The sequence below is a fragment of the Protopterus annectens genome, chromosome 9.part0 (assembly GCF_019279795.1).
Source record: "Protopterus annectens isolate FY-2018-M chromosome 9.part0, PAN1.0, whole genome shotgun sequence".
Classification (NCBI taxonomy): Eukaryota; Metazoa; Chordata; order Ceratodontiformes; family Protopteridae; genus Protopterus; species Protopterus annectens.
Window position 1 is genome coordinate 825,315,134 of NC_056743.1, and position 23,391 is coordinate 825,338,524.

The 23,391-nt window shown below is 39.0% G+C and overlaps 1 protein-coding gene across 5 annotated transcripts in view; it reads left to right on the forward strand.

The window, feature by feature from the left end:
• The first annotated feature begins 313 nt into the window (after window positions 1-313).
• Window positions 314-23,391, forward strand: part of TRAPPC5 (trafficking protein particle complex subunit 5) — a 28,836-nt gene continuing 5,758 nt past the window's right edge. Inside the window, exon 1 of one of the 5 annotated variants that reach the window (XM_044083489.1) lies at window positions 314-407. In XM_044083489.1, coding sequence (XP_043939424.1) covers window positions 405-407 — 3 coding nt within the window. In that variant the 5' untranslated portion in view covers window positions 314-404. Of the gene's footprint in view, window positions 544-622; window positions 762-3,736; window positions 3,816-23,391 lie in introns of those variants that run through there. The other 4 variants (XM_044083490.1, XM_044083491.1, XM_044083488.1 and 1 more) reach the window with 4 other exon arrangements.

Sequence of the window (23,391 nt, forward strand, 5' to 3'; positions counted from 1 at the left end):
TTGAAGGTTGTGCGCTAGGGCTGGCAACTCAGCACGTAAAAATCAACTGCCAATCATTAGCAGACCGGAGTTCCGCTGTGGCGACCCCTAACCGGGAAAAGCCGAAAGACACAACAACAACAACATTATTAAAAATTATAGAAAACATTTTACGGGTAATTCATAAAAGAGTACCCCTCTAGGAGGGAGTACTCAGGTGTGGAAGTAGCCTGAAAAAGCCCCAGTGTCAACATATACAAACAGTGACAACTAATACTACAAGCACACCCACTCACTGCAAAAATCCTGTCTTGTGGCGCACAGTACTACGTAATGTTGTAGCGTGATTTCAGACACTAAAATCCCAAAATGTAGTGCGGTATCGCACATGCGCTTTAGGAACGGATCGTTGTCTGAAAATTGTTATGGTAGTCAATATTATTTTTATACATATTTCTCGCATTTGTTGAAACTTGGAGGTTGGTTTTTCAGTCTGCATTACTTCATGTAAATATAAGTGTGTCCCGTTTGTTTAATTCATTTGGAAAGTGGTGGGGTATCCAGGTTAGCGTTTCTTTTTCCTGTTTATCTGTAGGTAATCATTAGTAACAACTGGGTTTATCTCTATATTGTATAGTTGTTTCTGATGGAGTTGGTTTTATAGTTTATCTGCAATAGTTTTTACGTGATTGTAATTTTAAGTGATATTGTCCCATTGTACGTCACACACAAGATGTCATGAATGAAGAAAGGGCCAGTGTTGAGCAGCATAATTTATGTGTGTAAGTATTTTATTTGCCAACACAACACTTTTGGGGTGTTTATGAGTTTGCATTGCATATGCACACGGGATAAACTGAGCAGTTCTGATCTGCAAACCTATAAGATCTAATCGTACATATGTATACTTCACCGTAATGCTATTTGGAGTAAAATACAAAACAGCTGTTTTAACTTCTTTGTGTAAAATTATGTTTTAAGCACACATTAGATTGTTGGACAGCCCTTTATTTTTACTTTATAAGTCCTACAGGTTGACTTGTTTACGAAGTAGAAGACTTTAATGTATTTAGTGTAGTATAGCAAATGTTAGGAGGGACGATAAATCAGCGAGACTGTCATAAGTTAAGCATGTTCCATAATGATAGGAAGGATAAAATGATCAGAACTGTGTTGTAGTAACTGGAATTTTTTAAAGTTTGCTACAGAAAGTTAGACCAGAGATGAATGAGTTTTCAAAGCATCAACACGTTAAGCCTTTTGGCGTGAAAGGCACATGCAGTTTGGTGGACTGCTAAGAATTTACATTAGTGTTTATAAAAAGCAATTTTGTTCCTATGGTAGGTGTAAGATAACAAGGGGAAAAATACAGATATGAGATGGATGACGCAGATTTTTGAGAAACTCAATGGTGTACACATTTAGTGCATACTTCTAATTAAAGGCAGGGGAGTGTGTCTGTATATGTATTTATTTTCTAAAGATCGTTAATGTTTCTTATTGATGAAATATTTTCTGTGCATATTGCTTCTGCACGCTGTATCACTTGACCCAAAGAATGTGTGTACTTCTGCATACTGTATCACTTGATAAAAAGAAAAGTTTTGTTTCTAATTCAATAGTGGACCAAACTGAAAGTTCAGATTCAAGAGAAGGAATGTTTAACCTCAAATGTTAAAAACGATGTGAAATATTAGAAGCTTTTCACAGTTTTAGATTGTAAACAATCTTAACCACTTTGACTGTCATTGCAGTGACTGCAGTTTTGGCAAGCCATATATATATAAAAAAGATGGCAACCATTTAATTTCATTAGCTACATGTGTGTACATGTTTATAATGTCTGTGTGTGTACTTTTTTGTGTGTGTGTGTGTGTATATGTATATATATATATATATATATATGTGTATGTGTGTATATATATATATATATATATATATACATTACACACACACACACACACGCAAAAAAAAGCATGCAAATAAATGTGTATTTATTTTTATTTTACATTTATTTATTTTACATGTCCATTTTCAGTAGAGGCCCGGGGAGATGAGCTCCGTGCAAAAAATAGCAAAAAACATTTTTACATACAATGTTGCTACAGGTTAATACAGAAATTATCATAGAGATCTAAGTACCTCCCATTTTAAAATTAGGGTACAATACTAAAATAGGTCTAATATACTATAGTCTAGGATAAGAGGAAATAAAACCTTTATATTTACAAAAAACATTAGAAGTTAGGCCGGAAAAAATCAAAGAGGACAGACATACTTCACAGTGCCAAAGGCAGGTACAGTGGAAAAATTACAGAGAGGGCAGAAATACTTTGCAGTGCAGTAGGCAGGTACAGTTCAGATTACAGGTAGAATACAGAAAGTCAAAATAAAAGAGGCATAAGTGTGTCTTTTATATAAATAAGAGTTTTCACACTATGAGTAAGCTTGGGGGATGAAAAGAAGGGTAAGGAATAGGAAAAAGGTAAAGTGGCAAGAAGGAAGGTAGAGCTAGTTGTAGGGAAGTAGTGGGTAGGCAGTACCTGTTATGCATAGAAAAATGATCAGTCAGGTTTAGTACAGGGGCGTAGCCAGTGTGTTCTTAGGAAAAGTTTCAGTCTGTTTTTGAAAAGAGACGTGGAGGAAACTGAGGAAAGTTCACTGGGGAGAAGGTTCCAGGATTTTCCAACAGTGTTGCTGAAAAGGAGTCCCCAGCTTTGTTATTAGATTTAGAGGTGTTTGCAAGACGTTTGTGTGATGAGCGCAAGGATTTCAGATTCTTATAGGGATAGATGAGGTTAGTTAATATAGGAGTACTGGAAGGTTGGTAAAGAGTCTTTTGGGCAATGGTTAGTTGGTGGAATTTAAGCAGATTCTGAATTTCTAGCCATCCAAGCTGCTTAAGATTATAGCAGTGGTGGGTTCTGAATGGGTTGCCAGTAGCAAACCTGGCAATGTTATTGTAGGAGCTTTCCAGTTTGGCGAGGTTATTTTTAGATAAATTAGTAAATATGGGTGAGGCATGGAGGAGTGTAGAGATTAGATGGGTATAAGCAATAGTTTTTCTGACTGTTGGTGAAAGGAACGGTTTGATTCTGTAGAGAGAGCCTAGCTTTTTTATTAATGTTTTTTATAGTATTGTTCATATGGGTGTCAAAGTTAAGATTGTTGTCTATGGTAATACCAAGTAGTTTAGTAGTTGGGTCAGGTGATATGGGAGTACCATTTGTGGATATAACTGAGAAATCTATTGGGACGGTCTTACGAGTAGGATTGAAAAGGAGGAGTTTCGTTTTTTGGGGGTTCAACAGAAGGCAGTGGATTTTTATGTGTAGGCTTTACTTTCACGAGCTACTTTACTGTATCACCCTGTCATATTTTTTCTATTTGTTAGCCATTTAGTACTTCAGCGGATGAACAGCAGACATGACCATTTCTGCACGCACACCGACAGAAGAAATAGTTAACTTGGCAAAGGAACATTGCATATTTGTGTTATTGACACAGTTCCAACTTTAATAGACAAATGGTACTGTAAAGACTAATACCTGCTGTAAACTCTAATCAGCTGTTTAAAAATGTGCATTACTCATACTATTGTATCATTGTTTTGTTCATTAAGATGAGCATAATGACCACAGTCTGTTTATCCTCCAAACAGCTACTATGCAAAATGCCGCTTCAGTGTTTGAATTGTATTAATGCACTAATTTTTAAGCAACAAACGGATATACTTATTTGCTCTTCTTGTTTGTAGGTGAAGGGGGCCTCCAGCTGAATTACTTCAATCTGAACTTTAAGAGTTGCTATCTGCAATTTAGTTCAACAGGTTAAGGGTATGTGCTACTCATAACCTTAATTCTGTAGTCTAATATTTCCTTCTCTCTCACTCCATTTGCAGACTGTAACTATGTGCAAGTTACTTAATGAAAAATTTCTTCTAATCTAGACCATCCCTGATAATCAGCACTTATGCCATCTGGGTTACATAGTTATAGATTAATAGAAGAAGATGGGATGCCACTTACAAAGCATCTCAGAATGCAGTCCGATTTATTTTCTTATTTGCCGTACATGTTTATCTGCAAGTTTTGAAAGAGTGTCTGGCTCCCTGCCTTAACTGTTTACCCAAGTTACCTTAGACTAAACAGGACAGGAAGCATGATTAAGAAGGATGTCCACCATCTTACAGTGCACTGCAGTTTGTAGTCTTTAATTTTTTGTTTACATTGGTTTTGTAATGTTGCAACAGAATTGTTCTGATTCTTCTCTCTGCCTACAAATTTATGTTACGTTTTAGTCTCTGTGGGTTTACTTTATCACATAAAATGTTTATATTGCAAACAGAATTGTTATATGATGTGTTTCAGTGGTCTGTGGATTAGAGGTGAGTGATATGTGTTTGGGTAATACAGTTGGCATGCTGTCATTTATGGGTGCATTAGTATAAGCAAAAACTAAGATGAGAACCGAGAAAATCATCTTGGTAAAAATGAAGCCCAAAACCACAAAGAACAGCTGGAATAAAGGCACAAATACTTTACTGCTTTTGTTCTTTTGCTTATAGAACTTCTTCAGAATAAAGCTGTCCGCACTCAACACACATTTAAACATCCTGTTTCATGACATCACTAAAACAATTAATGTAAGTAGGCTACTTCTGTGATGTTGAGGGATACCAAAAGTGTTCTCTATTTTTTCCTGTTACATTTTGTTTCCATGACCGAAGTAACATAACACCAGTGGATGTGAACCACAGAAACCTTTGATGATACAGAGGAGTGAAGCTCTTGACTGATCCAGGTGACCCAAGTTCAGCTAACAGTTTAGAATATGCTTAAGTGGGTAGAAGATGCATGGCAGTGGTGCTTGCTTGCCTGTTTCACTGGAGAGGGTGTGGGAACTTGCTGGGTGTCTGGAAACACCACTGCCATGCCAGCAGCCAAGTACTATAGAGTAGGGGTGTTTTTATTGTATTATTTTTTATTTTTTGTTTGGAGGCTTCACCATGAAAGTGGGAGCATTTCCCTCAGATGCCATTGCACATCTCCCTGTTGTGATGTTGACCAGCAGCATCATGACAGTGGGTTTGGGTGACCCATCTCTGGTTCTTCTAACCTGCTTCATTAGCAAACCCAATCTGACAGTTTTGGGCAAGCTGGTTAACATCTGATCTGGGGAGTTAGGCCAGACAAAGGAGAATGAATATTGTGGAGGGAGTCTTGATCATGGTCAGTCAGTCCTCTGATAGTAGATTGGGGGAAAACTGTAAACACTCTGCTTGCTCCTTTGTGCTATAGGTGGATAAAAGACATTGAGGAGATGAGACAATGCTAATGCATCTGATAATGTTTCACTCCTCTGTTTGCCCTCTATCCAGGTAGTTTTTGATGTCTCCACTTTGCTTCTTAATATTGAATTTGCTGCCAGAGTTAATCTTCTCCACTGTGCTAGTGGGCTACCATATGGCAGTCTCATTCATGGATCCAAAAATTTCATGTCTTTAGGATTGTTTTCGTAATTGATGTGAGGTAGTGCCTTTCTTCTATATTCGCTGATATTCTCCAGATGTTCTTCAGTTTCTTCCTTCACTCTTAATTCATCTTCTGCTGTTCAGTCATTCTGCCCAGTTTTTCTTGATACTATTTAATTTTTTCTAAACTCTTTATGCCTCTCTTAACTCCTGTTCCATTCTTTTGTTACTGTATCCCTTACTAAGTATTGCAACTTAGTTTTCATATCCTACAACTGTGAGATCTCACCTTAATTATTCCTCACTTGTATCAATAATTGTAATGTTTGCTGTTCTCTTACCCTGCGGGTGGCCACGGTGGTGCAGCGGTTAGCATTGCCGCCTCACAGCAAGAGGTTCTCTCATTTGATTCTCGGCTGGGGTGCCTTCTGTGCAGAGTCTGCATGTCCTCCCTGTGGTCACGTGGGTTTCCTCCGGGTACTCCAGTTTCCTCCCACATCCCAAAGACGTGCAATAGGTGGATTGGACACTCTAAATTGCCCCTAGGTGTGAGTGCCTTCTGTGGAAGGTTGGACGCCGGGCTGGCAACTCGACACTGTAAAACTCCACTGCCAATCATGAGTGGACAGATGATCCGCTGTGGTGACCCCTAACCGGGAAAAGCTGAAAGAAGAAGACTGTTCTCTTACCCTGCCTACTTTGCCATCATCTTCTTTTTCATCAAGTGAACTGCAGATTTCCAGTATCTGAGCTGGGCAACTTCATCCTTCTTTTGCGTTATTGGTATGTAATCTGACATGATTATTGGACTAGTTTAATTAGCAACCAGAGTGCTGTGTTCCATTGAAATATACAGTCTAGCTAATCTCACCCAATTACAATACTGCTGGGAAGAAAAGTATATTTTTCCCTGATTCAAACTTTTTTTTACATCTTTAATGCTGAACATCTTCAGGTGATTATCCAGATACCTTGCTTCCTTTGAAATCCTGTACTTTCTCAATCCCTTTGGTTCATCTAATTTGTCATAAGTTAAGTTCCAGTCACCACTATGAGCAAAATCCCTTATTGTTGTCTTTTATAATCTCACCCAGTATTGCCTTTAATCCATGTATGATGCTTTTAGGTTGAACATGCACATTCACCAGTGTCAGTCTTTTGCCACAGCAATATACTTTTGTTTTATTACTTACCTTATCTGCAGATGCTTCTCTTTTGAAGCATCACTACTGTCACTGAGCTTATGTAACATGTTCTCTCTCTGTCTGCCCCACTAGTCACTTTACATTCCAAAGTAATACTTCTAATCTTGCCGTTATGTATTTATGGCACTACCTTCCTCTGTCTTCTGTTTCCTTTCCCTTAAACATGCCAACCTGAAATTTTCATATTTTCTATGATGTTTTAACACTATGGTGCTGAATCCTTTAATAATTAAGCAACAAACTGTTATTCCGCTGTCACCCATGCCACTTTAAACTAACACTAATTTTAACACTTTTCCAAACTGTATACAGATAGCTTGCTACTGGTATAAGCACTCCTTTGCAGCAGCAATCCTCATAGCTATGTTCTGTAAATTCCTAGTATTGTTCCCCCTTTAAGCTCTGAACTTTCTGCTAAGAACCCATACCTCTGTGATCTGGGAGGCTTTCTCTTTTGCTCCTGCTTATTGTTTCTGCCAGTTTTCCTTTCTCGCTCATCAGCTTCTTTCTCTTCCTATAGCCCACATTCCTTGATACAGTCGGCTTTTTGATTCATAAAGTTATAAATAATAAATGTGTTTGTAGGGGTCTGTTTTTGCAAAAATTAAAAGCTTGTGTCCTTGGTGTGGTTTTCACTTCCTATTTAATTTTTATTTTATCTTTTTATTATTGTAAGTCAAATTAAATAAAAATAGTTTATCCCGCAATAAAAAAAAAAAAAAAAAAGCCAAAAAACAGACCCATAAGCTGGATTGTAGTGTAGCCAGTCAGCACTACAGTCCTGCTTCTGGATCTGATGCTTAGTAGCATGTGACATATTTGGCTTGTCATATTCCAGCATACTAGTGCTACCAGTAACTGAGATGTTTGGAAGGTTGCTCTAGGCTTGGGGGCATGAAGGATTATGGGGCAGCACAGACCTCCTCCTCCGGAACCAAGTTTGATCATTTCATATAAGACTAGTGACGTATTACATAAGATTACGTTAGCACTTTAATTTGGTCATTGGTAAATGCCTCTGGGGACAGGGAATCACTGTTTGTGAAAGAAGCTGAATGCATAACCTTGTGTACAATTTCATTTGAGCATACTAAATTGTTTCGAAAGTGATGATTTAAGGGGACATAAGTTGTGTGAAAAGCACTGCTCTACTATCATTTGTTCAGAGTTTAATGATCAATGGGAGAATGTATTGGATGAAACAAATTGTATAAACTGTGATGGGCAGAATTTTTTAAAGTAGGTTAATTAAACATCAGAGGTGCACAAGTTAAAAAGTGGCTATGTTGTGTATGTTAGTTGCATCCTTACTATCCTCTAGTCACAGTTAAATGACCATGGGTGAATGGATGTTGGGTGCATAGGAAATAAACTGCATTTTTTTACATTGGGTCAGCGTTATTTAACTTGAGGACTGTTGGTTGTTATGTCCCTTGCCATTTGGTGGTAACTTGATGATGGCTAGTTTGAGGGAAAGCAAATGATCATATCTGTCATTTGATCACAGTTAAGTGACTGCAACTGGGTTGTCAAGGGGCTGTGTATTTGAAACATGCTGAAATACATTACTAAAGACAGAATTTCTTTCACTTGATTCAAGTCAAAACATCTGGAGGTGAGAGACTGGTTTTGTGTGTGTGTGTGTGTGTGTGTGTGTGTGTGTGTGTGTGTGTGTGTGTGTGTGTGTGTGTGTGTGTGTATGGTATGTGTTTGTAGTGGTCTGTTTTTGCAAAAATTAAAAGCTTATTTCCATGGTGATGTGGTTTTCACTTCCTGTTTAATTTTTATTTTATCTTTTTGGGGTGTTTACTGTTAATCATGGTTAAATGATCTGGATCTGAATTTCTAGGGACAGTGTGTGCTGGTGAAACAAGCTGCAAGCCATTCTGCCCAACATAATGCATTTCTGCTAATGATATTGAAGGGGTGTTCAGGGTGTCAAACTGCATTATGTTTAGCTATCCTGAGGTGTGGATAAGTGACTTTTGAAGAGTATGGTATATGTAAAGAACGTAGTAGTGTTGAGCTGGCTTTACAACAGGAGTTTTTCTTTTTATATATTTCCTTATAAAAAGTGATCTGAAGGGCCACATACAATTCTCTGAAACTCTGACTATGAAGTGTCAGTTTAATTTTCTCTAAGGGGTGTCTGTATCTCTCATCTTTGGAGGAGACTGAGAATGAAGTTGGCAGTATGTTAGAAGTAAAACATCATACGTGTCTCTATAATGACAGCCTTTTTGTCACTGCAAAGATGCTGCCTTTACCAAAACTCATTTTATTGAAAAGCCAACTTCAGCACTGAATTGCATGTAAATTTTGAGTGAAATGACAATCTTTGATTGGGTACGTACCTGAACATGAAAGTATAATTCTGTGATGCTTTCAAAAAGAGCTGTTGATGTGAGGTGACATAGGTTTCTCTTGCTTTCCTGGAGGGTAGATAACTTGTTTATGGTCTGCTCAAGTTGTGGTGATAGATTATAGCAATAACCCACGCCTGGGTGTGGGTAATGCTGGATTTACCCACGGTTGGTGTGGTTTGGTCACGAGGGCGAAGCCCGAGTGGCCAAACAAAGACAACCATGGGTAAATCCAGCATTACACCCAGAAGTGGGTTATTGCTATTATACAATGACATTATTTTAAAAAAAAAAATAATTACTTTTCTTAAATAATGGCATTGTATAATGCCTCCTTGCTGCCCTTCTGCAGCTGTTTGGTATTCTGCGGCAGTTCTGATCTACTGCGTATACTTGCGCAGTACATCAGAGCTGTGGGCAGAAGCAACGGAGAAAGCAAGTTCTCCGTTGCTTTTTACAAACTGTCTTGCTATGTTAAAGGAGTTTAACATATCAAGACAGCTTTAAAAAAAGCAACGGAGAATCTCCTTTGCTTTTTTTAAAGCTGTCTCGCTATGTTAAACCAATTTAACATAGCGAGACACCGTTAAAAAGAGCACCGAAGATAGGAAGGTCTCCGTTAGGTTTAAAAAAAGTAACGGAGACCTTCCTATCTTCGGTGCTCTTTTGGTGTCTCGCTATGTTAAATTGGTTTAACATAGCGAGACAGCTTTAAAAAAAGCAAAGGAGATTCTCCGTTGCTTTTTTTAAAGCTGTCTTGATATGTTAAACCAATTTAACATAGCGAGACACCGTTAAAAAGAGCACCGAAGATAGGAAGGTCTCCGTTAGGTGTTAAACTCGTTTAACATAGCGAGACAGTGTGTAAAAAAGCAACGGAGATCTTGCTTTCTAGTGTGTAAAAAGCAACGGAGATCTTGTGTTCTCTGTTGCTTTAAAAAAAAGAGTTATACTAATGGAAAAAGTCCGGGCGACCAGACTTTTTTCCATTAGTATAACTCTGATTTACAACGTGCACGCTAACCAATCAGTGTGCACGTTTTAGAATATTAATGGGGGGGTCGTTGTATAATTTGTAATAAGGATGTGTTGTAATGTTAATGGCTTTTTTCTTTCTCTGAGAATGCAGCATCTTAACGCAGGTAATGTTTAATTTTTGCTAAAATTTTGTCCTTTCTCCAAGATGCAATGACATGGAGAAAAATAATTTATAGGGTGTTAGTGAGTGCCTTACAAAAAAATATTGGAGTTTATGCTGGCTGGTTATTTACACAAAAGCACTGATTGTTCAAGTGCTGTTAGAGTGCTCCTTTTTGTACTTGGGGAATTAACAGTTTTGTGTACTTCTTGCATGAGGTGATGTTTTTGACCACTGAAATCTAGAATCTGCCTTTTGTTCGGGATTGCATAGACATTTCACTGTGGCAGTCTGTCAGTCTGTTATTGAATTCCATTAGGAGTGGCAATTTGCTTCTTTCTAGGATGGCCAGTACATGTGTGAATGAGCATACCTTCGTGGAAGGTTGTGCGTCAGGGCTGGTAACTCGGCACGTAAAAATCAACTACCACTCATTAGCGGACCGGAGTTCCGCTGTGGCGACCCCTAACCGGGAAAAGCCGAAAGACACAACAACATTCAGGCTTCCTGGGTGCACACCTGCCATCAATTATAGAGACTAAGTAACCCCAAATGAAGTTCAGTTGTCCTAGTAGGATTTTCCTGACATTTACTCAGTTGCCTGCTACAGCAAAAGCCATGGTTCACAGAGAGCTTACAAAGCATCAAAGGGATCTCATTGTTGAAAGTATCAGTCAGGAGAAGGGTACAAAAAAAAATTCCACAGCATTGGATATACCATGGAATACAGTGAAGACAGTCATCAAAAAGTGGAGAAAATGTGGGACAACAGTGATATTGCAAAAAACTGGACGTTCTTCCAAATTTGAAAAGACCTGAAGAAAACTGGTCAGGGAGGCTACCAAGAGACCTACAGCAATACTGAAGGAGCTTCAGGAATTTCTGGCAAGTATACATGTGATAACAATCTCCCGTATTCTCCATATGTCTGGGCAGTGGGGTAGGGTTGAATGATGGAAGCCTTTTCTTACACAAAAAAAATCCAGACCCTCGTCCACAGCTCTGGAGACAGATTCGAAGAAGTCAGTCAGATTCAGGAGACAAGATCAGCCCTTCACAAACCCAGACTGGGTGGGGTCCAGTGTCTGGAGGTTGCCAATGTCTTTGTTTATAAGTTCCATGATAATGTGTTCCATGCCCTTGCAGATCAGGCTTGTTAGACTGGGACGGTAGTCCTGGGATCCCTTGTGGAGCGGGATAACTGTAGCTGTACGCCACTCAGTGGGCACGAAGCCTGAGGTGAGGCTATGATTAAACATGACACTTAAGTGGGGTGCCAGTTCATTTTGTAGTTCATGTAGTACACAGCCTGGGACATCATCTGGTCCCATGGATACTGTATTCTTGGCTTTGGAGAGTGCTGTTTCTACCTGTGTGGCTGTGATTATCGGAATTTGGCAATCTTTTGGTATTGAGATGGGCCCTTTCAAGGGGTGAGAGGGGAGTGAAGTTGGCACTAAATCGATCTGCCAGGATATTGGCAATATCCTTGGGATCAGTATATTTAATGCCATTCTGTTGTAGCTCAGAGCAGATCTGAGCATTGCCATTTAGATTCTTGACATAACTATAAAATGCCTTATCTTTCTTTTAAATGAGAGAGATCAGTCAGATGTCATTTATTTCTTTGAGCAGGTAGGTGGACTGGACTTTGGGGTTCTTTCTCAGCCACAGCCTGATTACAGTAGATTGTGGAAGAGCATGTAATACATATAGTGGACATGCTAAATATGATGTTTTATGCAGATATCCATTACTCTATTCAGAAATGTGTTCCACTCAGTACTATACCCAGTGAGAAATGGAAAACACGGTTTACTACTTGACTGTAAGAAATTAGCAGAGAGAAATACCTGTAAGGAAAATGAAATGAAGATTTCTTGCACAAAGAATGCAATAGTATTTGGTAAGCCACATCTACCCAGATAAGTCTTTTGTAAAGATGCTTGTAGTTGTTGACAGTTCTTTCAAGGCCTTTGTTTACATTTGGCCTTATTAAGCAAGTACTGCTTTTCTGAAGTATGAAGTGAAGGGGGAGAGAGAGAATGTGAAACTGTAATTGAGTAAGGAATGGAGTTCCAAATTATGGGTTGTAGTGCTGAGAAGGCCTTGCTGCTACATATGTTTAATGTTTAATGGGCTAAATGTGGAGTTTAACTTGTGATGTAATTGAAGATGTAAGGGAGATGTTTAACTCTAGAAACACAATTACACTAGTGATGCTTCCATTGTGTTTCTATAGGATCACCCTAGTGATGCCTCCTGGTTTCTAATACTTAATAGTTACACTAATGTAGAAAAGAAAAATAACTGGAATCGAGGCAGGTAGGGCACAGAACACCCAATTTAATGTAAAATAATAAAAGCACGCAAGTTTAAAAACTTTCACCCAGGGGGCTTCCTCAGGCATATGAACTGTTATAAGAACAAACAAGTAGGTTTAAATAGCGGTTTAAAATCACATGATAAATGCAATTAAATTCAAACACAATTCTGTTTCTCTCTCAGTAAAGGTTTTAAAGAGAGAGAGTGCCATTCAGACCTGATGAAATATGAGCCTTTAAGCATAATATCCAGTTAAATTCTGCTTTCTCAGTTCTGTGTATAAATGTTTTCACCTCTTATATTCTCAAACAACACTTCTAATATCCTAAATTTAAAATTATGCTGCATTCCTTGCTCAAGTTTATGTGTAAAAAGAGCATTAATGTGTATGGCTCAAATTATTTCATAAATGTGGCTAGATATACGATCATTTACTTTCTGGTTAGTTTTACCTACATAATAAGTTACACTGGTCACATTTGGCTATGTAAACTACATTCCTCATATTACATTTCCCATATGCTTTAACTTCAACCACTTCACCAGTTGCAGAATGAGAGAAAAGGTTTACAAGGCTGTATGTATTTACAAACAAAAAAAAATTGCCACATTTATATGTGCCTCTTTTAGTGGAATTACTGGAACACCAGAACTTATGTTGCTCTTTATAACACAACGTATGTTTCAAGTTGGTGTTTCTGTTATGTGAAAACCTAGGTTGATGGGTGACAAAATCACTTGGCTCTGGGACATCTTGAAGCATGTGCCAGTATTTATGTATAATCTGCCTAACAGCAACAGTGTTTTTATTGTAAGTCAAAATACATCTGGCATTATTTCCAGTATGTTTGGTATTACTTATAACATGTTTTGAGGAGAAAATAGGCTTTGCTGGAGAATTTCGTCATGTTCTAATCTCTTCTCTAACCTCTTTTTACATTTTATCCAACCCATTATTGAAGTAAGTACTGTGTTTTGTAGCCTTCAATCAAGCCACCTGAAAGAATGTATAAAATTTTGCAGAAGTTCCTGACTGGAAAAACCATACCTTTAGGAAATCTGTAACCACTTAGATTTAAGAAACTTTCTTGCACTTAATTTCTTATAGGTTACTAAAGCTGACCTCTGTCTGACCTTACTATAAAGTCGTGTCTGAGCCATTTTTATTTCAGTCTGTGCCCAAAGAACACAGTTAGGGGGTTAACACCAGTTAAGAGAAACCTGATACTAAAAATAATTATAAGTAATCCAAAAAAGTGTCAGATTATTACATAATTTTGGAAGGTGCTGTTTTATATAAGCGTCTGCCTTACAGTCAGAAGTCAGTGAAATACTCTTTCTTTCAAAAATAATATTTATGTGAGAAGTAGAAGTATGTACTTCAGTTTTATTTATTTATTTATTTTTACATTTGTACATCTTGAAGCCCAGTAGGACTTAAGATAGAGATATGCATGTGGTACCTTCACATAAAACACTTTACTGCTTGTTTTTTAGCAGGGAGTATTGCTGCTGCAGATGCTTGTTGCTCCATAGGTTAGTGCCATTCAGCTGTGTGGAGTAGATGGATGATGCCCTGATGATTCATAAAGACAACTCCAGTTCAGTTAGTGGCTCAAGTGCTGGGTGAACAAACCGGGGAAAGAGGTAGGGAGGGAGGAAGTGGGGCTTAACCAATTTGGGGGTGGGAGTTGGCTTCTTATGCTAATTCCTTAGATGAGGTCACAGTGCACTGACTAGCACCAAGAGTATGTGCTTGACTCTGCCAAACTGCACTGTACAGCAGATTTCCAGGAAGTGTGTACTGGAGCATACAGAGTGCTATAGAGCGGGGACTGGGGAAATCATAGGTGGATGATAGTCAAGTCAGTGTGCATGTCTGCTTCCAGGAGTGGGAACCTCTGCAGTGATACAAGAACTTTGACTGCTTTTTGTATGATGGGCTTGTATAATCTGCTGTCGGGTTTATGTAATCTGATGTCAGCCTTAGACAGAGCAAATGGGTCAGTTTATAATGAGAAGCATGATGACATTTTGTGCCCACAACATTGACTGCATACATCGAAGGTGCAAAAAATATCCGTTGCCATTATATCTAACATGAAATCACTTGGATATACCATCTTTGACACACTGGTCTGTAATATTAGTATAACAAATGTAGTGTGATAGCTTATAAAGATGTAACAGTACTATACAAATGTAACGTGTTAAGTTATGTACACCAGTGGAAGGATTATATGTACATAGTAGTGTACTACAAAGCAGTAAATATGTTGGTCAGAATGGCAACAGTATTCTTGTTACTGTAACTGCAGTGCATTGTACAAGGGTCGCACTTTACATGTCCACAGTAACAGCATCATTACCTACCCTGTCTTGCATAGTTTGTATTACGGGGATTGTTAGAAAAATGCATCTACATGATATTGCCGTAGGGCCCATGCACTGGGTGGAAGATATAATAGCAGGCTGGCAATGCACAAGGCAGTATATAAGTTAAGTGCATAAAGATGTTCCTTTAAACAGATGGTGCATGAGAAGGCATATGCCGTGCAGTGTTGGTCGTACTACTTAGAAGACACATACATTAATGCATTCTGAACACATTCCACTTGTGTATAGCAGTTCCAATCCACCACACTATTCTGACTAGTGGCAGCATGTCATGACAGTGACATCAGCTTTAAAAGCAGTGCTCCTATTGTTCAGTATAGGTACTATGCATGTTGACATGTACATGCACTTCTCGATAAGTAATAATTGAAGGCTTTTCACACTAGCACCAGGGACTGTAGATGCTTATTTTGCTACCCATCACAAAATAGTCCTGTTATGTGATGGAGGATATTATGCACCACTTAAAGAAATGTGTACCAAGAAGCTCGGTGATAAATACAGGGTATTTATGTTTTACTATATGTGCTGTAAATGGGGAAACACTAAGGAAAAGTATGTAGCACTATATTGACCCTGTCTCCTCTCTACTGTGGTTTCTAATTGCATCACTAGCAATTCAATCTCACTTGCATGAGGAACCCTGCTAAGTAACTTAGTAAGTGAAATGTTGTCATCCGAAGCAGCTACATAGTTGTTGAGTACAAAAGCACTTAAGCAAAGTGTCTAAAGAGTAAGGAGACTTTAGCATCCCATGGTAGATTCGACATGTAACAGTATTACAGAGCTGACAGTGAAAAAAATGGTTTCTTCACAGTCGAACATGTGATTGACAATGATTCTAGGACACTTGTAATGTTGACAGTGGAAAATAACTTGTTAACAGTATAATGAGTAGTCTACACCAAAGTCAGGCCAAAGGGTGTTGGTTTCACCTGTTTCAAATATTACATGGGGCAAGTCCAACACTTTGGTTTGGCAGGTATGTTTGATAATGGCAGCAGGTTCACATTACTGGGGAAACAAATACTGACGCTTGTATTCCTATAACTGTCCAAGGTGGGAAGTACATTTGCAGACATACAGTCAAGTGTGGCTGGAATGCTAAACATCTCTGTGAATGTTTTGTTAACGATATTGGCTGACATCTGAGATGGTATGAGACACACAAAACAAAAAATGCATGGCTTCCACCCCTTCTTTGGTGTTTCCTTTTGGAATCCTGTCAATACAGAAGACTTTAAATAGCTGAGAAGTTAAAATGCTGTAGAAGGCTGGTGTGGATACTACTAGTCTTTTCTTGGGGAAGTGGTTCATAAATGTTGTCTGTCTTTTAAGAACCATTTAGGTTGAAGAAAACCACGTGGATGACCAACACAAAAACAGAACAGGCTATTGCTGCGTATGCCTTCATCTCACAAGAAGTCCCATCCAGTAGACTGGGAGCTGCAGTTTACAAGGATCCTTGAATGTTGACATTCCTTCACCGCAATTAAAGCTCTTGGAAGCAGTAGCACAGCACTGCCTTTTTTTTTTTTTTTTTTTTTTTTTAATACAAGTCCAGAAATCTTGGAAGTGTGTCTAGTAGAGTATGTGTGAACTGCAATGGTCAGCATTATGTTGTACCCTCAGATTTGCAGATGATTGTTTTCACTCAAGCACTGGTTCATTGAGGTGGTGGTTATTTTTCTGGGGTCTATGATGGATTGTTGAAATCACAGAAGGTCGAATACCTGTTCATCGACCACTGTTTGTCGAGCTCTGAATCCGTTAAACGATCATTTCCATGGTAAGTAACAAGTGGGCCATCATCAGGAATTTGCCGTTTTTCCCACTGTAGTGAAAACTTGGATTTGGTATATTTAGCTGGGGGGAGGTTTTGTTTTTATTGCATTCGGTTGGTTGGCCAATGGCCCAACGTGTTGCTTACCATGGGAATGATTTTCGCTGTAGTGATCGGATTCACATTTGACAAATAGGGGTCGGTGAAGAAGTATTCGACTTTTTGTGGTTTCGATAATGTGATGTAGACCAATTTTTCTGTGAGGCTGTGTGACCATGGAGTTACTTACATAAGTAAAGCGGGTATGAGGTATAAGCCCCCCTCCAGAAAAACATTTTTTATGCAATCAGTTTTCAGTGGCATGAATTTAGATGAAATGAGTTTGCATTCAAATGGACTCAGATGAAATGAGCTGTAGATCAAATGACATAGACCTGGAAACGTGTATACGTCCCTTAAAAGTAGTCAACTGTGTTTTTACATGTCACTGTGGACTGTTCTAGTTCTACATGGTTGTCAGTTTAACTCGCTGTCTATATGAAACATTGGGTAGGGTATCATTCGCTACTAATGTCACATTTTGAGAGAGAATTGTTAATGTGTGGCACTCTGCATTAAAAAAGGAAAGAAAGTGTTGTATATAGCACACTCCAGAAAAAAAAAAAATTCCCATGTATGTATGGCACACTTCACGTATCTCCCTTCTTAAACCAGTGCTACTTGATATCTTGAAATTCAAGATTCACTGCACACACGTGATTGCTGTAATGTGACATTTCTGTCAAAGATATACCCATTTGAACATAAGGGCCTATGTTTTTTGTGGTAACCGTTTTATTATAGTAAATGTGTATACACAAAGGCACATACAGAAACACATGTATGTGCGTGTGTGTGTATCTATCTCCCTCTGTGTCTTATTTATTTATATAAAGAACTGCAAGAAACAACCTGCCTAGAGACTTCACTGAGTAAAGTCTTAAACATTTTGTAGTTGTGGCCCATGGGTCATATGCAAATGACTCCGTCATTACATTGCAGATTTTCAGCTAAATGGCTTCAAAATGCCCATAAGTTTTTACTTTTAAGTCTTTATGGATACCTTCAGGCCAGTAAAGCCAAACACCACTAACTGTAGACTTGCATTGTTTCAGACTTTTTGGGATGTGATCGGTACAGCATAAGTGGATTGTTTGACGATAGTTTAGAAACAGAGAGCTTTATACCTAGCTGATTCCCATAACATTAAAGTGCCTGCAAAATGTCCCAAGTAACATCTAAGTAAAGGGTAAAAAGATTATGCAGAAAAAACATCCAGTACAAACTGCAAGAAAGACTCAACCAGGTTAGAAACTTCACTGCGTAAAACCTTAAACCACCTGTAGAGGAGGTCCCTAGGATATATGCAAATGATCCCTTAAGGACACAGCAGTGTCAGCTACATGGCTTCTGAATGCCAATGACGTTATACTTTTTTTTGTATCATTACATTCAGGTCAGTAAAGCAAAACCACAGTAGCTGTAGACATGACATGTTTCAGACTTGTGGCGTCATCAGTACAGCACAAGAAGATTGTTTGGCTGTCTTTAACCTCATCAGTGTTGCAGCTAGCCTCATAGGAAAGGCATTGCGATACTCTACAATGATGTGGTTTGCAGATGTTCACTACCCGAGGGCTGTTACAAAACTGTCCTCATTGGCAGGATGCTTGTGAGGACATAAAGCATCCTAATGGCTGCCTGAAGGAAGCTCTCCCTGTGAGCCTGAGTGAACTTCACATGTTCGAGGAAAATGGATTGTGTCCCGTTAGGAGCGGATTGATAGTCTGCAGGCACGGGGTAAAAATTGCATAGAAAAAACAAATTTGTCCCCACCAGAGACTAAAGAGTGAATGCAAACTTAACTGCTAGAAGATGACTTTTTGGCCTTTTTTACAGTCTTTAGTTAGAAGCCTTGGTTCCACTTTAGCGAGAGTAGAGGGGATTGGAGTCAGTTTCTGCCAAGGGGTTTTGTAAAGGAAAGAAGAGTGTGCTGTTTTTGATCAGCCACAGGGCCTTGTTTGTTTGTTTTTGTCACAGCTGCATTAATTGAGTGTTTCTGTGTTGAATATCTGCACTTTTTGACCTTTCTTACAGTCCTTAGTTAAAACTGCTTCTCTCAATGTGGAGGTGTCTAGCAGTGATCTGAATTAGACACCAGTATCTTGCAGCATAATTCCCCATTGTAATGTGTGCAGACACTGATCTCTTGCTGTGTAAGTTTTCCTTAAAATACACTTACTGTCTAGACAGATTTTTTTTTAACTTCTTGAACACCTAGTTTGCACATAGCTGAATCTTACTTATCAAGTCCCTTGTATTATTTTATTTTATTTTACATTTGTTAACCGGGGGTGTCTGAGCCGAAAAGGCCCTTTTTCAGCAGAGGCCTAGGGAGAAAAGCTCCACACAGAAAAATAATTACGGATACATTTAGATATTTAAACATGATCAGTATACACACAAATTACAATAGACATGTTTTTACAGTGGTATGTAGCACATCAGCAGTTACAGTGGGGAGAAGAAACAAGAAAACAATTTAAAAATAAAGATAATAGATTTGTGGTGTACAGCTAAAATTTGGAACATGGGTAGAATACATACATAGTACATGGGTACAATACATACATTGTACATTAGCCAGTGTTTGTGAGTAAAAGTGAAAACTGTTATCAAGTACACTAGGCTTAGTATGTGTACCTTATCCGCTTTCACTACCCTGGGGAGCAGTCATTGCACTGCTAAGTTTGCTTGATATGTTGCCTAATGAGGTTTTTAAAGGAGGCTATGGACGATGTGTTTTGTGTACTAGTGGGGACAGAGTTCCATTTTTTAGCCACTGAACTACTATATAGTGCATCTCCAAAGCTGTTGTAGCTGTTGGTGACTTCTAGTAGTAGTTTGCTTGATGATCTAAGAGGCCTTTTGGCTGAGTGATGTTGTACTAGGTCTTTGAGGGCAGGACACTTATTGCGGAGGTAATAGAGTGACACAGGAAGAGCTTATTGTAGGTTAGGAGGTTGGGCAGTTCAAGCCGGTGGAGCTGGCTCAAAGCAGTACAGTGATGAGTTCTATATGAACAATTTGCAGCAAAGCGAGCAATTCTGTTATAGCAGGCTTCTATTTTGCTTAGTTCAGTTTTGTTGAGATTAGTCAGAATGGGAGATGCATAGTGTAGGGTGGATAGAAGCTGGGAGCGAGCAGTGGCTGATCTTGTGTTGTTGGTAAGAAATGGTTTGATACGGTAGAGTGATCCCAGTTTGGCATGTACTTTTTATTAGTTTAAGTTGAGATGACTATCAAATTTTAGGTGTGAGTCTATGGTTATTCCCAATAGCTTAGCCTGTGCCACTGGAGTGATTGGAGTAGCATTAGTGGAGTAGATAGTGAATTGACTTATCAGTGTTTTTGTTAGAACTGGTTATAATCATAAGCTGAGTTTTCTTTGGATTAAGGATAAGTTGGGCTTTGGTAAGGTAGTTTTCAGTGTTGGAGAATGCTAGTTGAGTTGTTTGCAGAAGGGTGGGAATATTTTGTGCAGTACAGATTAAGGTAGTATCATCTGTGTACTGAATGATATATGCATGCTGTATGGAGGTCATTTGTGAAGATTGTGAACAGTAGTGGTCCTAAGATAGAACCCTGTGGGACTCCTATAGTTATGGGCAGCTGAGGAGAGAGAGAATTTTCCCATTTCACAGCCTGGTACCTGTCAGTTAAGTAGCTTTGGAACCAGATAAGAGTGGAATTTGATAGGTGATATTGGTTTAGTTTGTTTAGCAGGGTTTGGTGTGAGACTTTTTTTGGGTATGTCCAAAGCATTTGACACAGAGTTGACACATGCAGGCCTTTGTTTTTGAGACAGTTTATTGTGTCTGAAGCAGAGGAGGGCTGTAGTGGTACTATGGGCAGGACTGAAACCATGTTGAGTAGGTGACCGGATATTGTTGTCTAGGAGATATTTTAGCACCTGGGAATGGATGCATTTTGTAGGGTTTTGGCCATGGAGGAGACTATAGCAATGGGTCTATAGTTATTAACTTCAGTGGAGGTTCCAGCTTTATGTACGAGTGTAACCTAGGATATTTTCCAGAGTTTGGGCACATAGTTTTCAACAATTGATCTGTTTATGAGAGTGGAGATTGGGATAGCAATAGCATCTGCTGTGAGTTTCGAGGAAATAGCTGGGGAGTAGGTTGGCTGCTGTTGATGAGATTTTTAGTTTGGAGAGCATGCTTTTAATTGAGGTGGTGGAAACTGTTTTGAGAGTAAAGCTTGTATTAGTATTATTTGTGTTGTGGGGGATAGAGAGGTTGGAACTGTCCTGTGATACTAAGGAAAGAATTGAGTTCACAAAATGGGAGTTGAATTGTGTTTCGATGGGAACTTTAGTGCCAGGGGTGGTTGGTTTGGGGGTAGCCTTTTGGGTGGTTTTAGTAGCTGGTTTACATTTTTTTCCAGAATGTTTGGGGGTTGTATTGGTGTTTAGGTTGTAATGTTGTGTAGTAGGAGTTTTGTCCAGCCCAATTAATTTTTTTGCACGGTTGCGCAGTTCTTGGTACATAGTTAGGCTTTTTGTTTGTTTTTTTGACAGTAAAGTCAGGCAGTCTCTCTTGACCTGAGGATTTTTTTGGTTTCTTTACTGAGCCAGGTGTTTGTAGAGGTTCTAACCTTGATTTTGCGCAATGGAGCGACAGTGTCTAGGTGTTGTAGAAATATACTACAGCTTGGTCAAGTGGGAGGGTTTTTAGAGTGGTCCAGTCACAGTTATAGAGTAGAGTATTGAGGACCTCAGGAGAGAAATTTTTTGTGTTTCTAGTGGATTTATAGTTAGTGGTTTTGCATAGCCTTGTTCTATTATGTATAGGGTATATTATGTTATGGTTCCTTAAAGTATCTGGGAGACTGTCTGTGTGGGGGTACAATGTGGGGTTGTTAGGACCCAGTCAGGTATGGATTCCCTTTTTAGATTTTTTATCACATCTAGTTAGAATTTGGACTAGCTTCTGGCAGCCATGGATATTTATTAGATTACTTGGTGGTTCTGATGTACAGGTGAACCAATCTAGGTTGAAATCCTCCAGAATAAGGGTTTCTTGTGAGTATGTGGAAGAACACCAGGATAAGAAGTCTTCAAGACTAGCAGGTGTATTACCAGGTGGAATATAGATCACAATCATGGTGATGATCTTTTTAGGGTGAAGCTGAAGTTCTGAGATAAGTATGTCCCAATTATTGGGGGAGGGATAGGAGTTTAGTATTTGACGTAACGTTAAGTTGGACTTGTACAGTAAGGCAGTTCCACCCCCTTTACGGAGTGGTCTGTCTTGTCTAATGATATTGTAGCTGGTAGGGAGAACTTCTGAGTTAGTTATGTTTTTATTTAGTCAGGTTTAAAGCAACTGTGTCTGGGGAGTAGTGTGCTATTGTGGCCTGGAGTTCAGGTATTTTATTTTTGATACTTCTAATATTAATATTTAGCATTAAGAGATGGTTGGTTTTGCTGCTGCTGTTGATTCGTCCAGGGATGAAGATAGTGAGGGTGTTATGTTATGATAATTGGGTTGGAGACGTTTGTGTTGGACAGGATAGGTTTGGGCCTGGGTTGGGGTGGATGTTCCCAGTTGTGGTGAGCCTGGTGTTGAAATGGTGATACAGATGTTTGAGTTTGGTGATGAGTGTGAGAAAGTATTGTGTTTTTTTTTTTTTTTTGTGGAAGGAATGCGAGCATGTGTGTTTAGTTTTGAATTGGCGTTATGTAGTTCTTAAACAATTGTGGGCAGATATTATTATAATGTGCAGTGTCTGTATATGAGAGTGCATAATATAGTGTTGTGCTACTAAGTTTAGGAATGTTGCTAGAGTGATAACTTGTGGAGTTATAAAGAATTATGAGAAGACAGACTAGACTTAGTTGTGTGATAGTCATGGTTATAAAGTTTAAGTTGGTTCTAGGTGGAGGTGTGGATAGGAATTATAGGGTTATAGTATATGTGGATGGGAAAGTAGTGTGGGATGATGTAATGCATAGAGGGAATGTGAGTGGTTGGGAGTATTGTGTGGTGGAGAAAATGGTTGTGGTTTAATGTGATCTGACTTGAGGAGCTGTGATTGGTGGAGGTGATGTGAGGTTGATCTGTGCATGTGGCTGGGATTACTATAAATGTACAGGTAGTGGGGGCAGGGCAGAGGAACAGAGAGAGCCTGAGCGTTAGCGAGGGTGAACAGAGCGAGTCGGAGCCCACCAGGACAAAAGTAATGGGAAGCAAAAAGTAAGTACAAGTCTGAACACTTTTTAACAAATTCCTGAGGTCTAATGGCTTACCAGCAAGCAGAATTCAATTGCTGAAGAGCACTTGTGTCCTGGTGGGAGACTAGTAATTTAAAGATGGCTCCATGCACAGCAGGAATCTAATATAGACTTAGTATTGGGGGAGGGGGGATAGCACAATAGGTGTAAACCAGGTGCAATGCAAAGAAACCAGCCAAACCAGAGAGGCAAGCAGTGGAAATCTATCAGTGAAGGCCTCACAGGGGTGAGTAATAATTCAAACTCTACCTATAAAGTGAGGGGGAGGAGAGACAGCAAAGTTTATTAAGGTTGGGAGTGTCTTCACATTGACTTGCTTATTAGTAGCCGGTTTGTGCACATATTAGAGTAGGGCGATAGCACATTGACCTGTTCA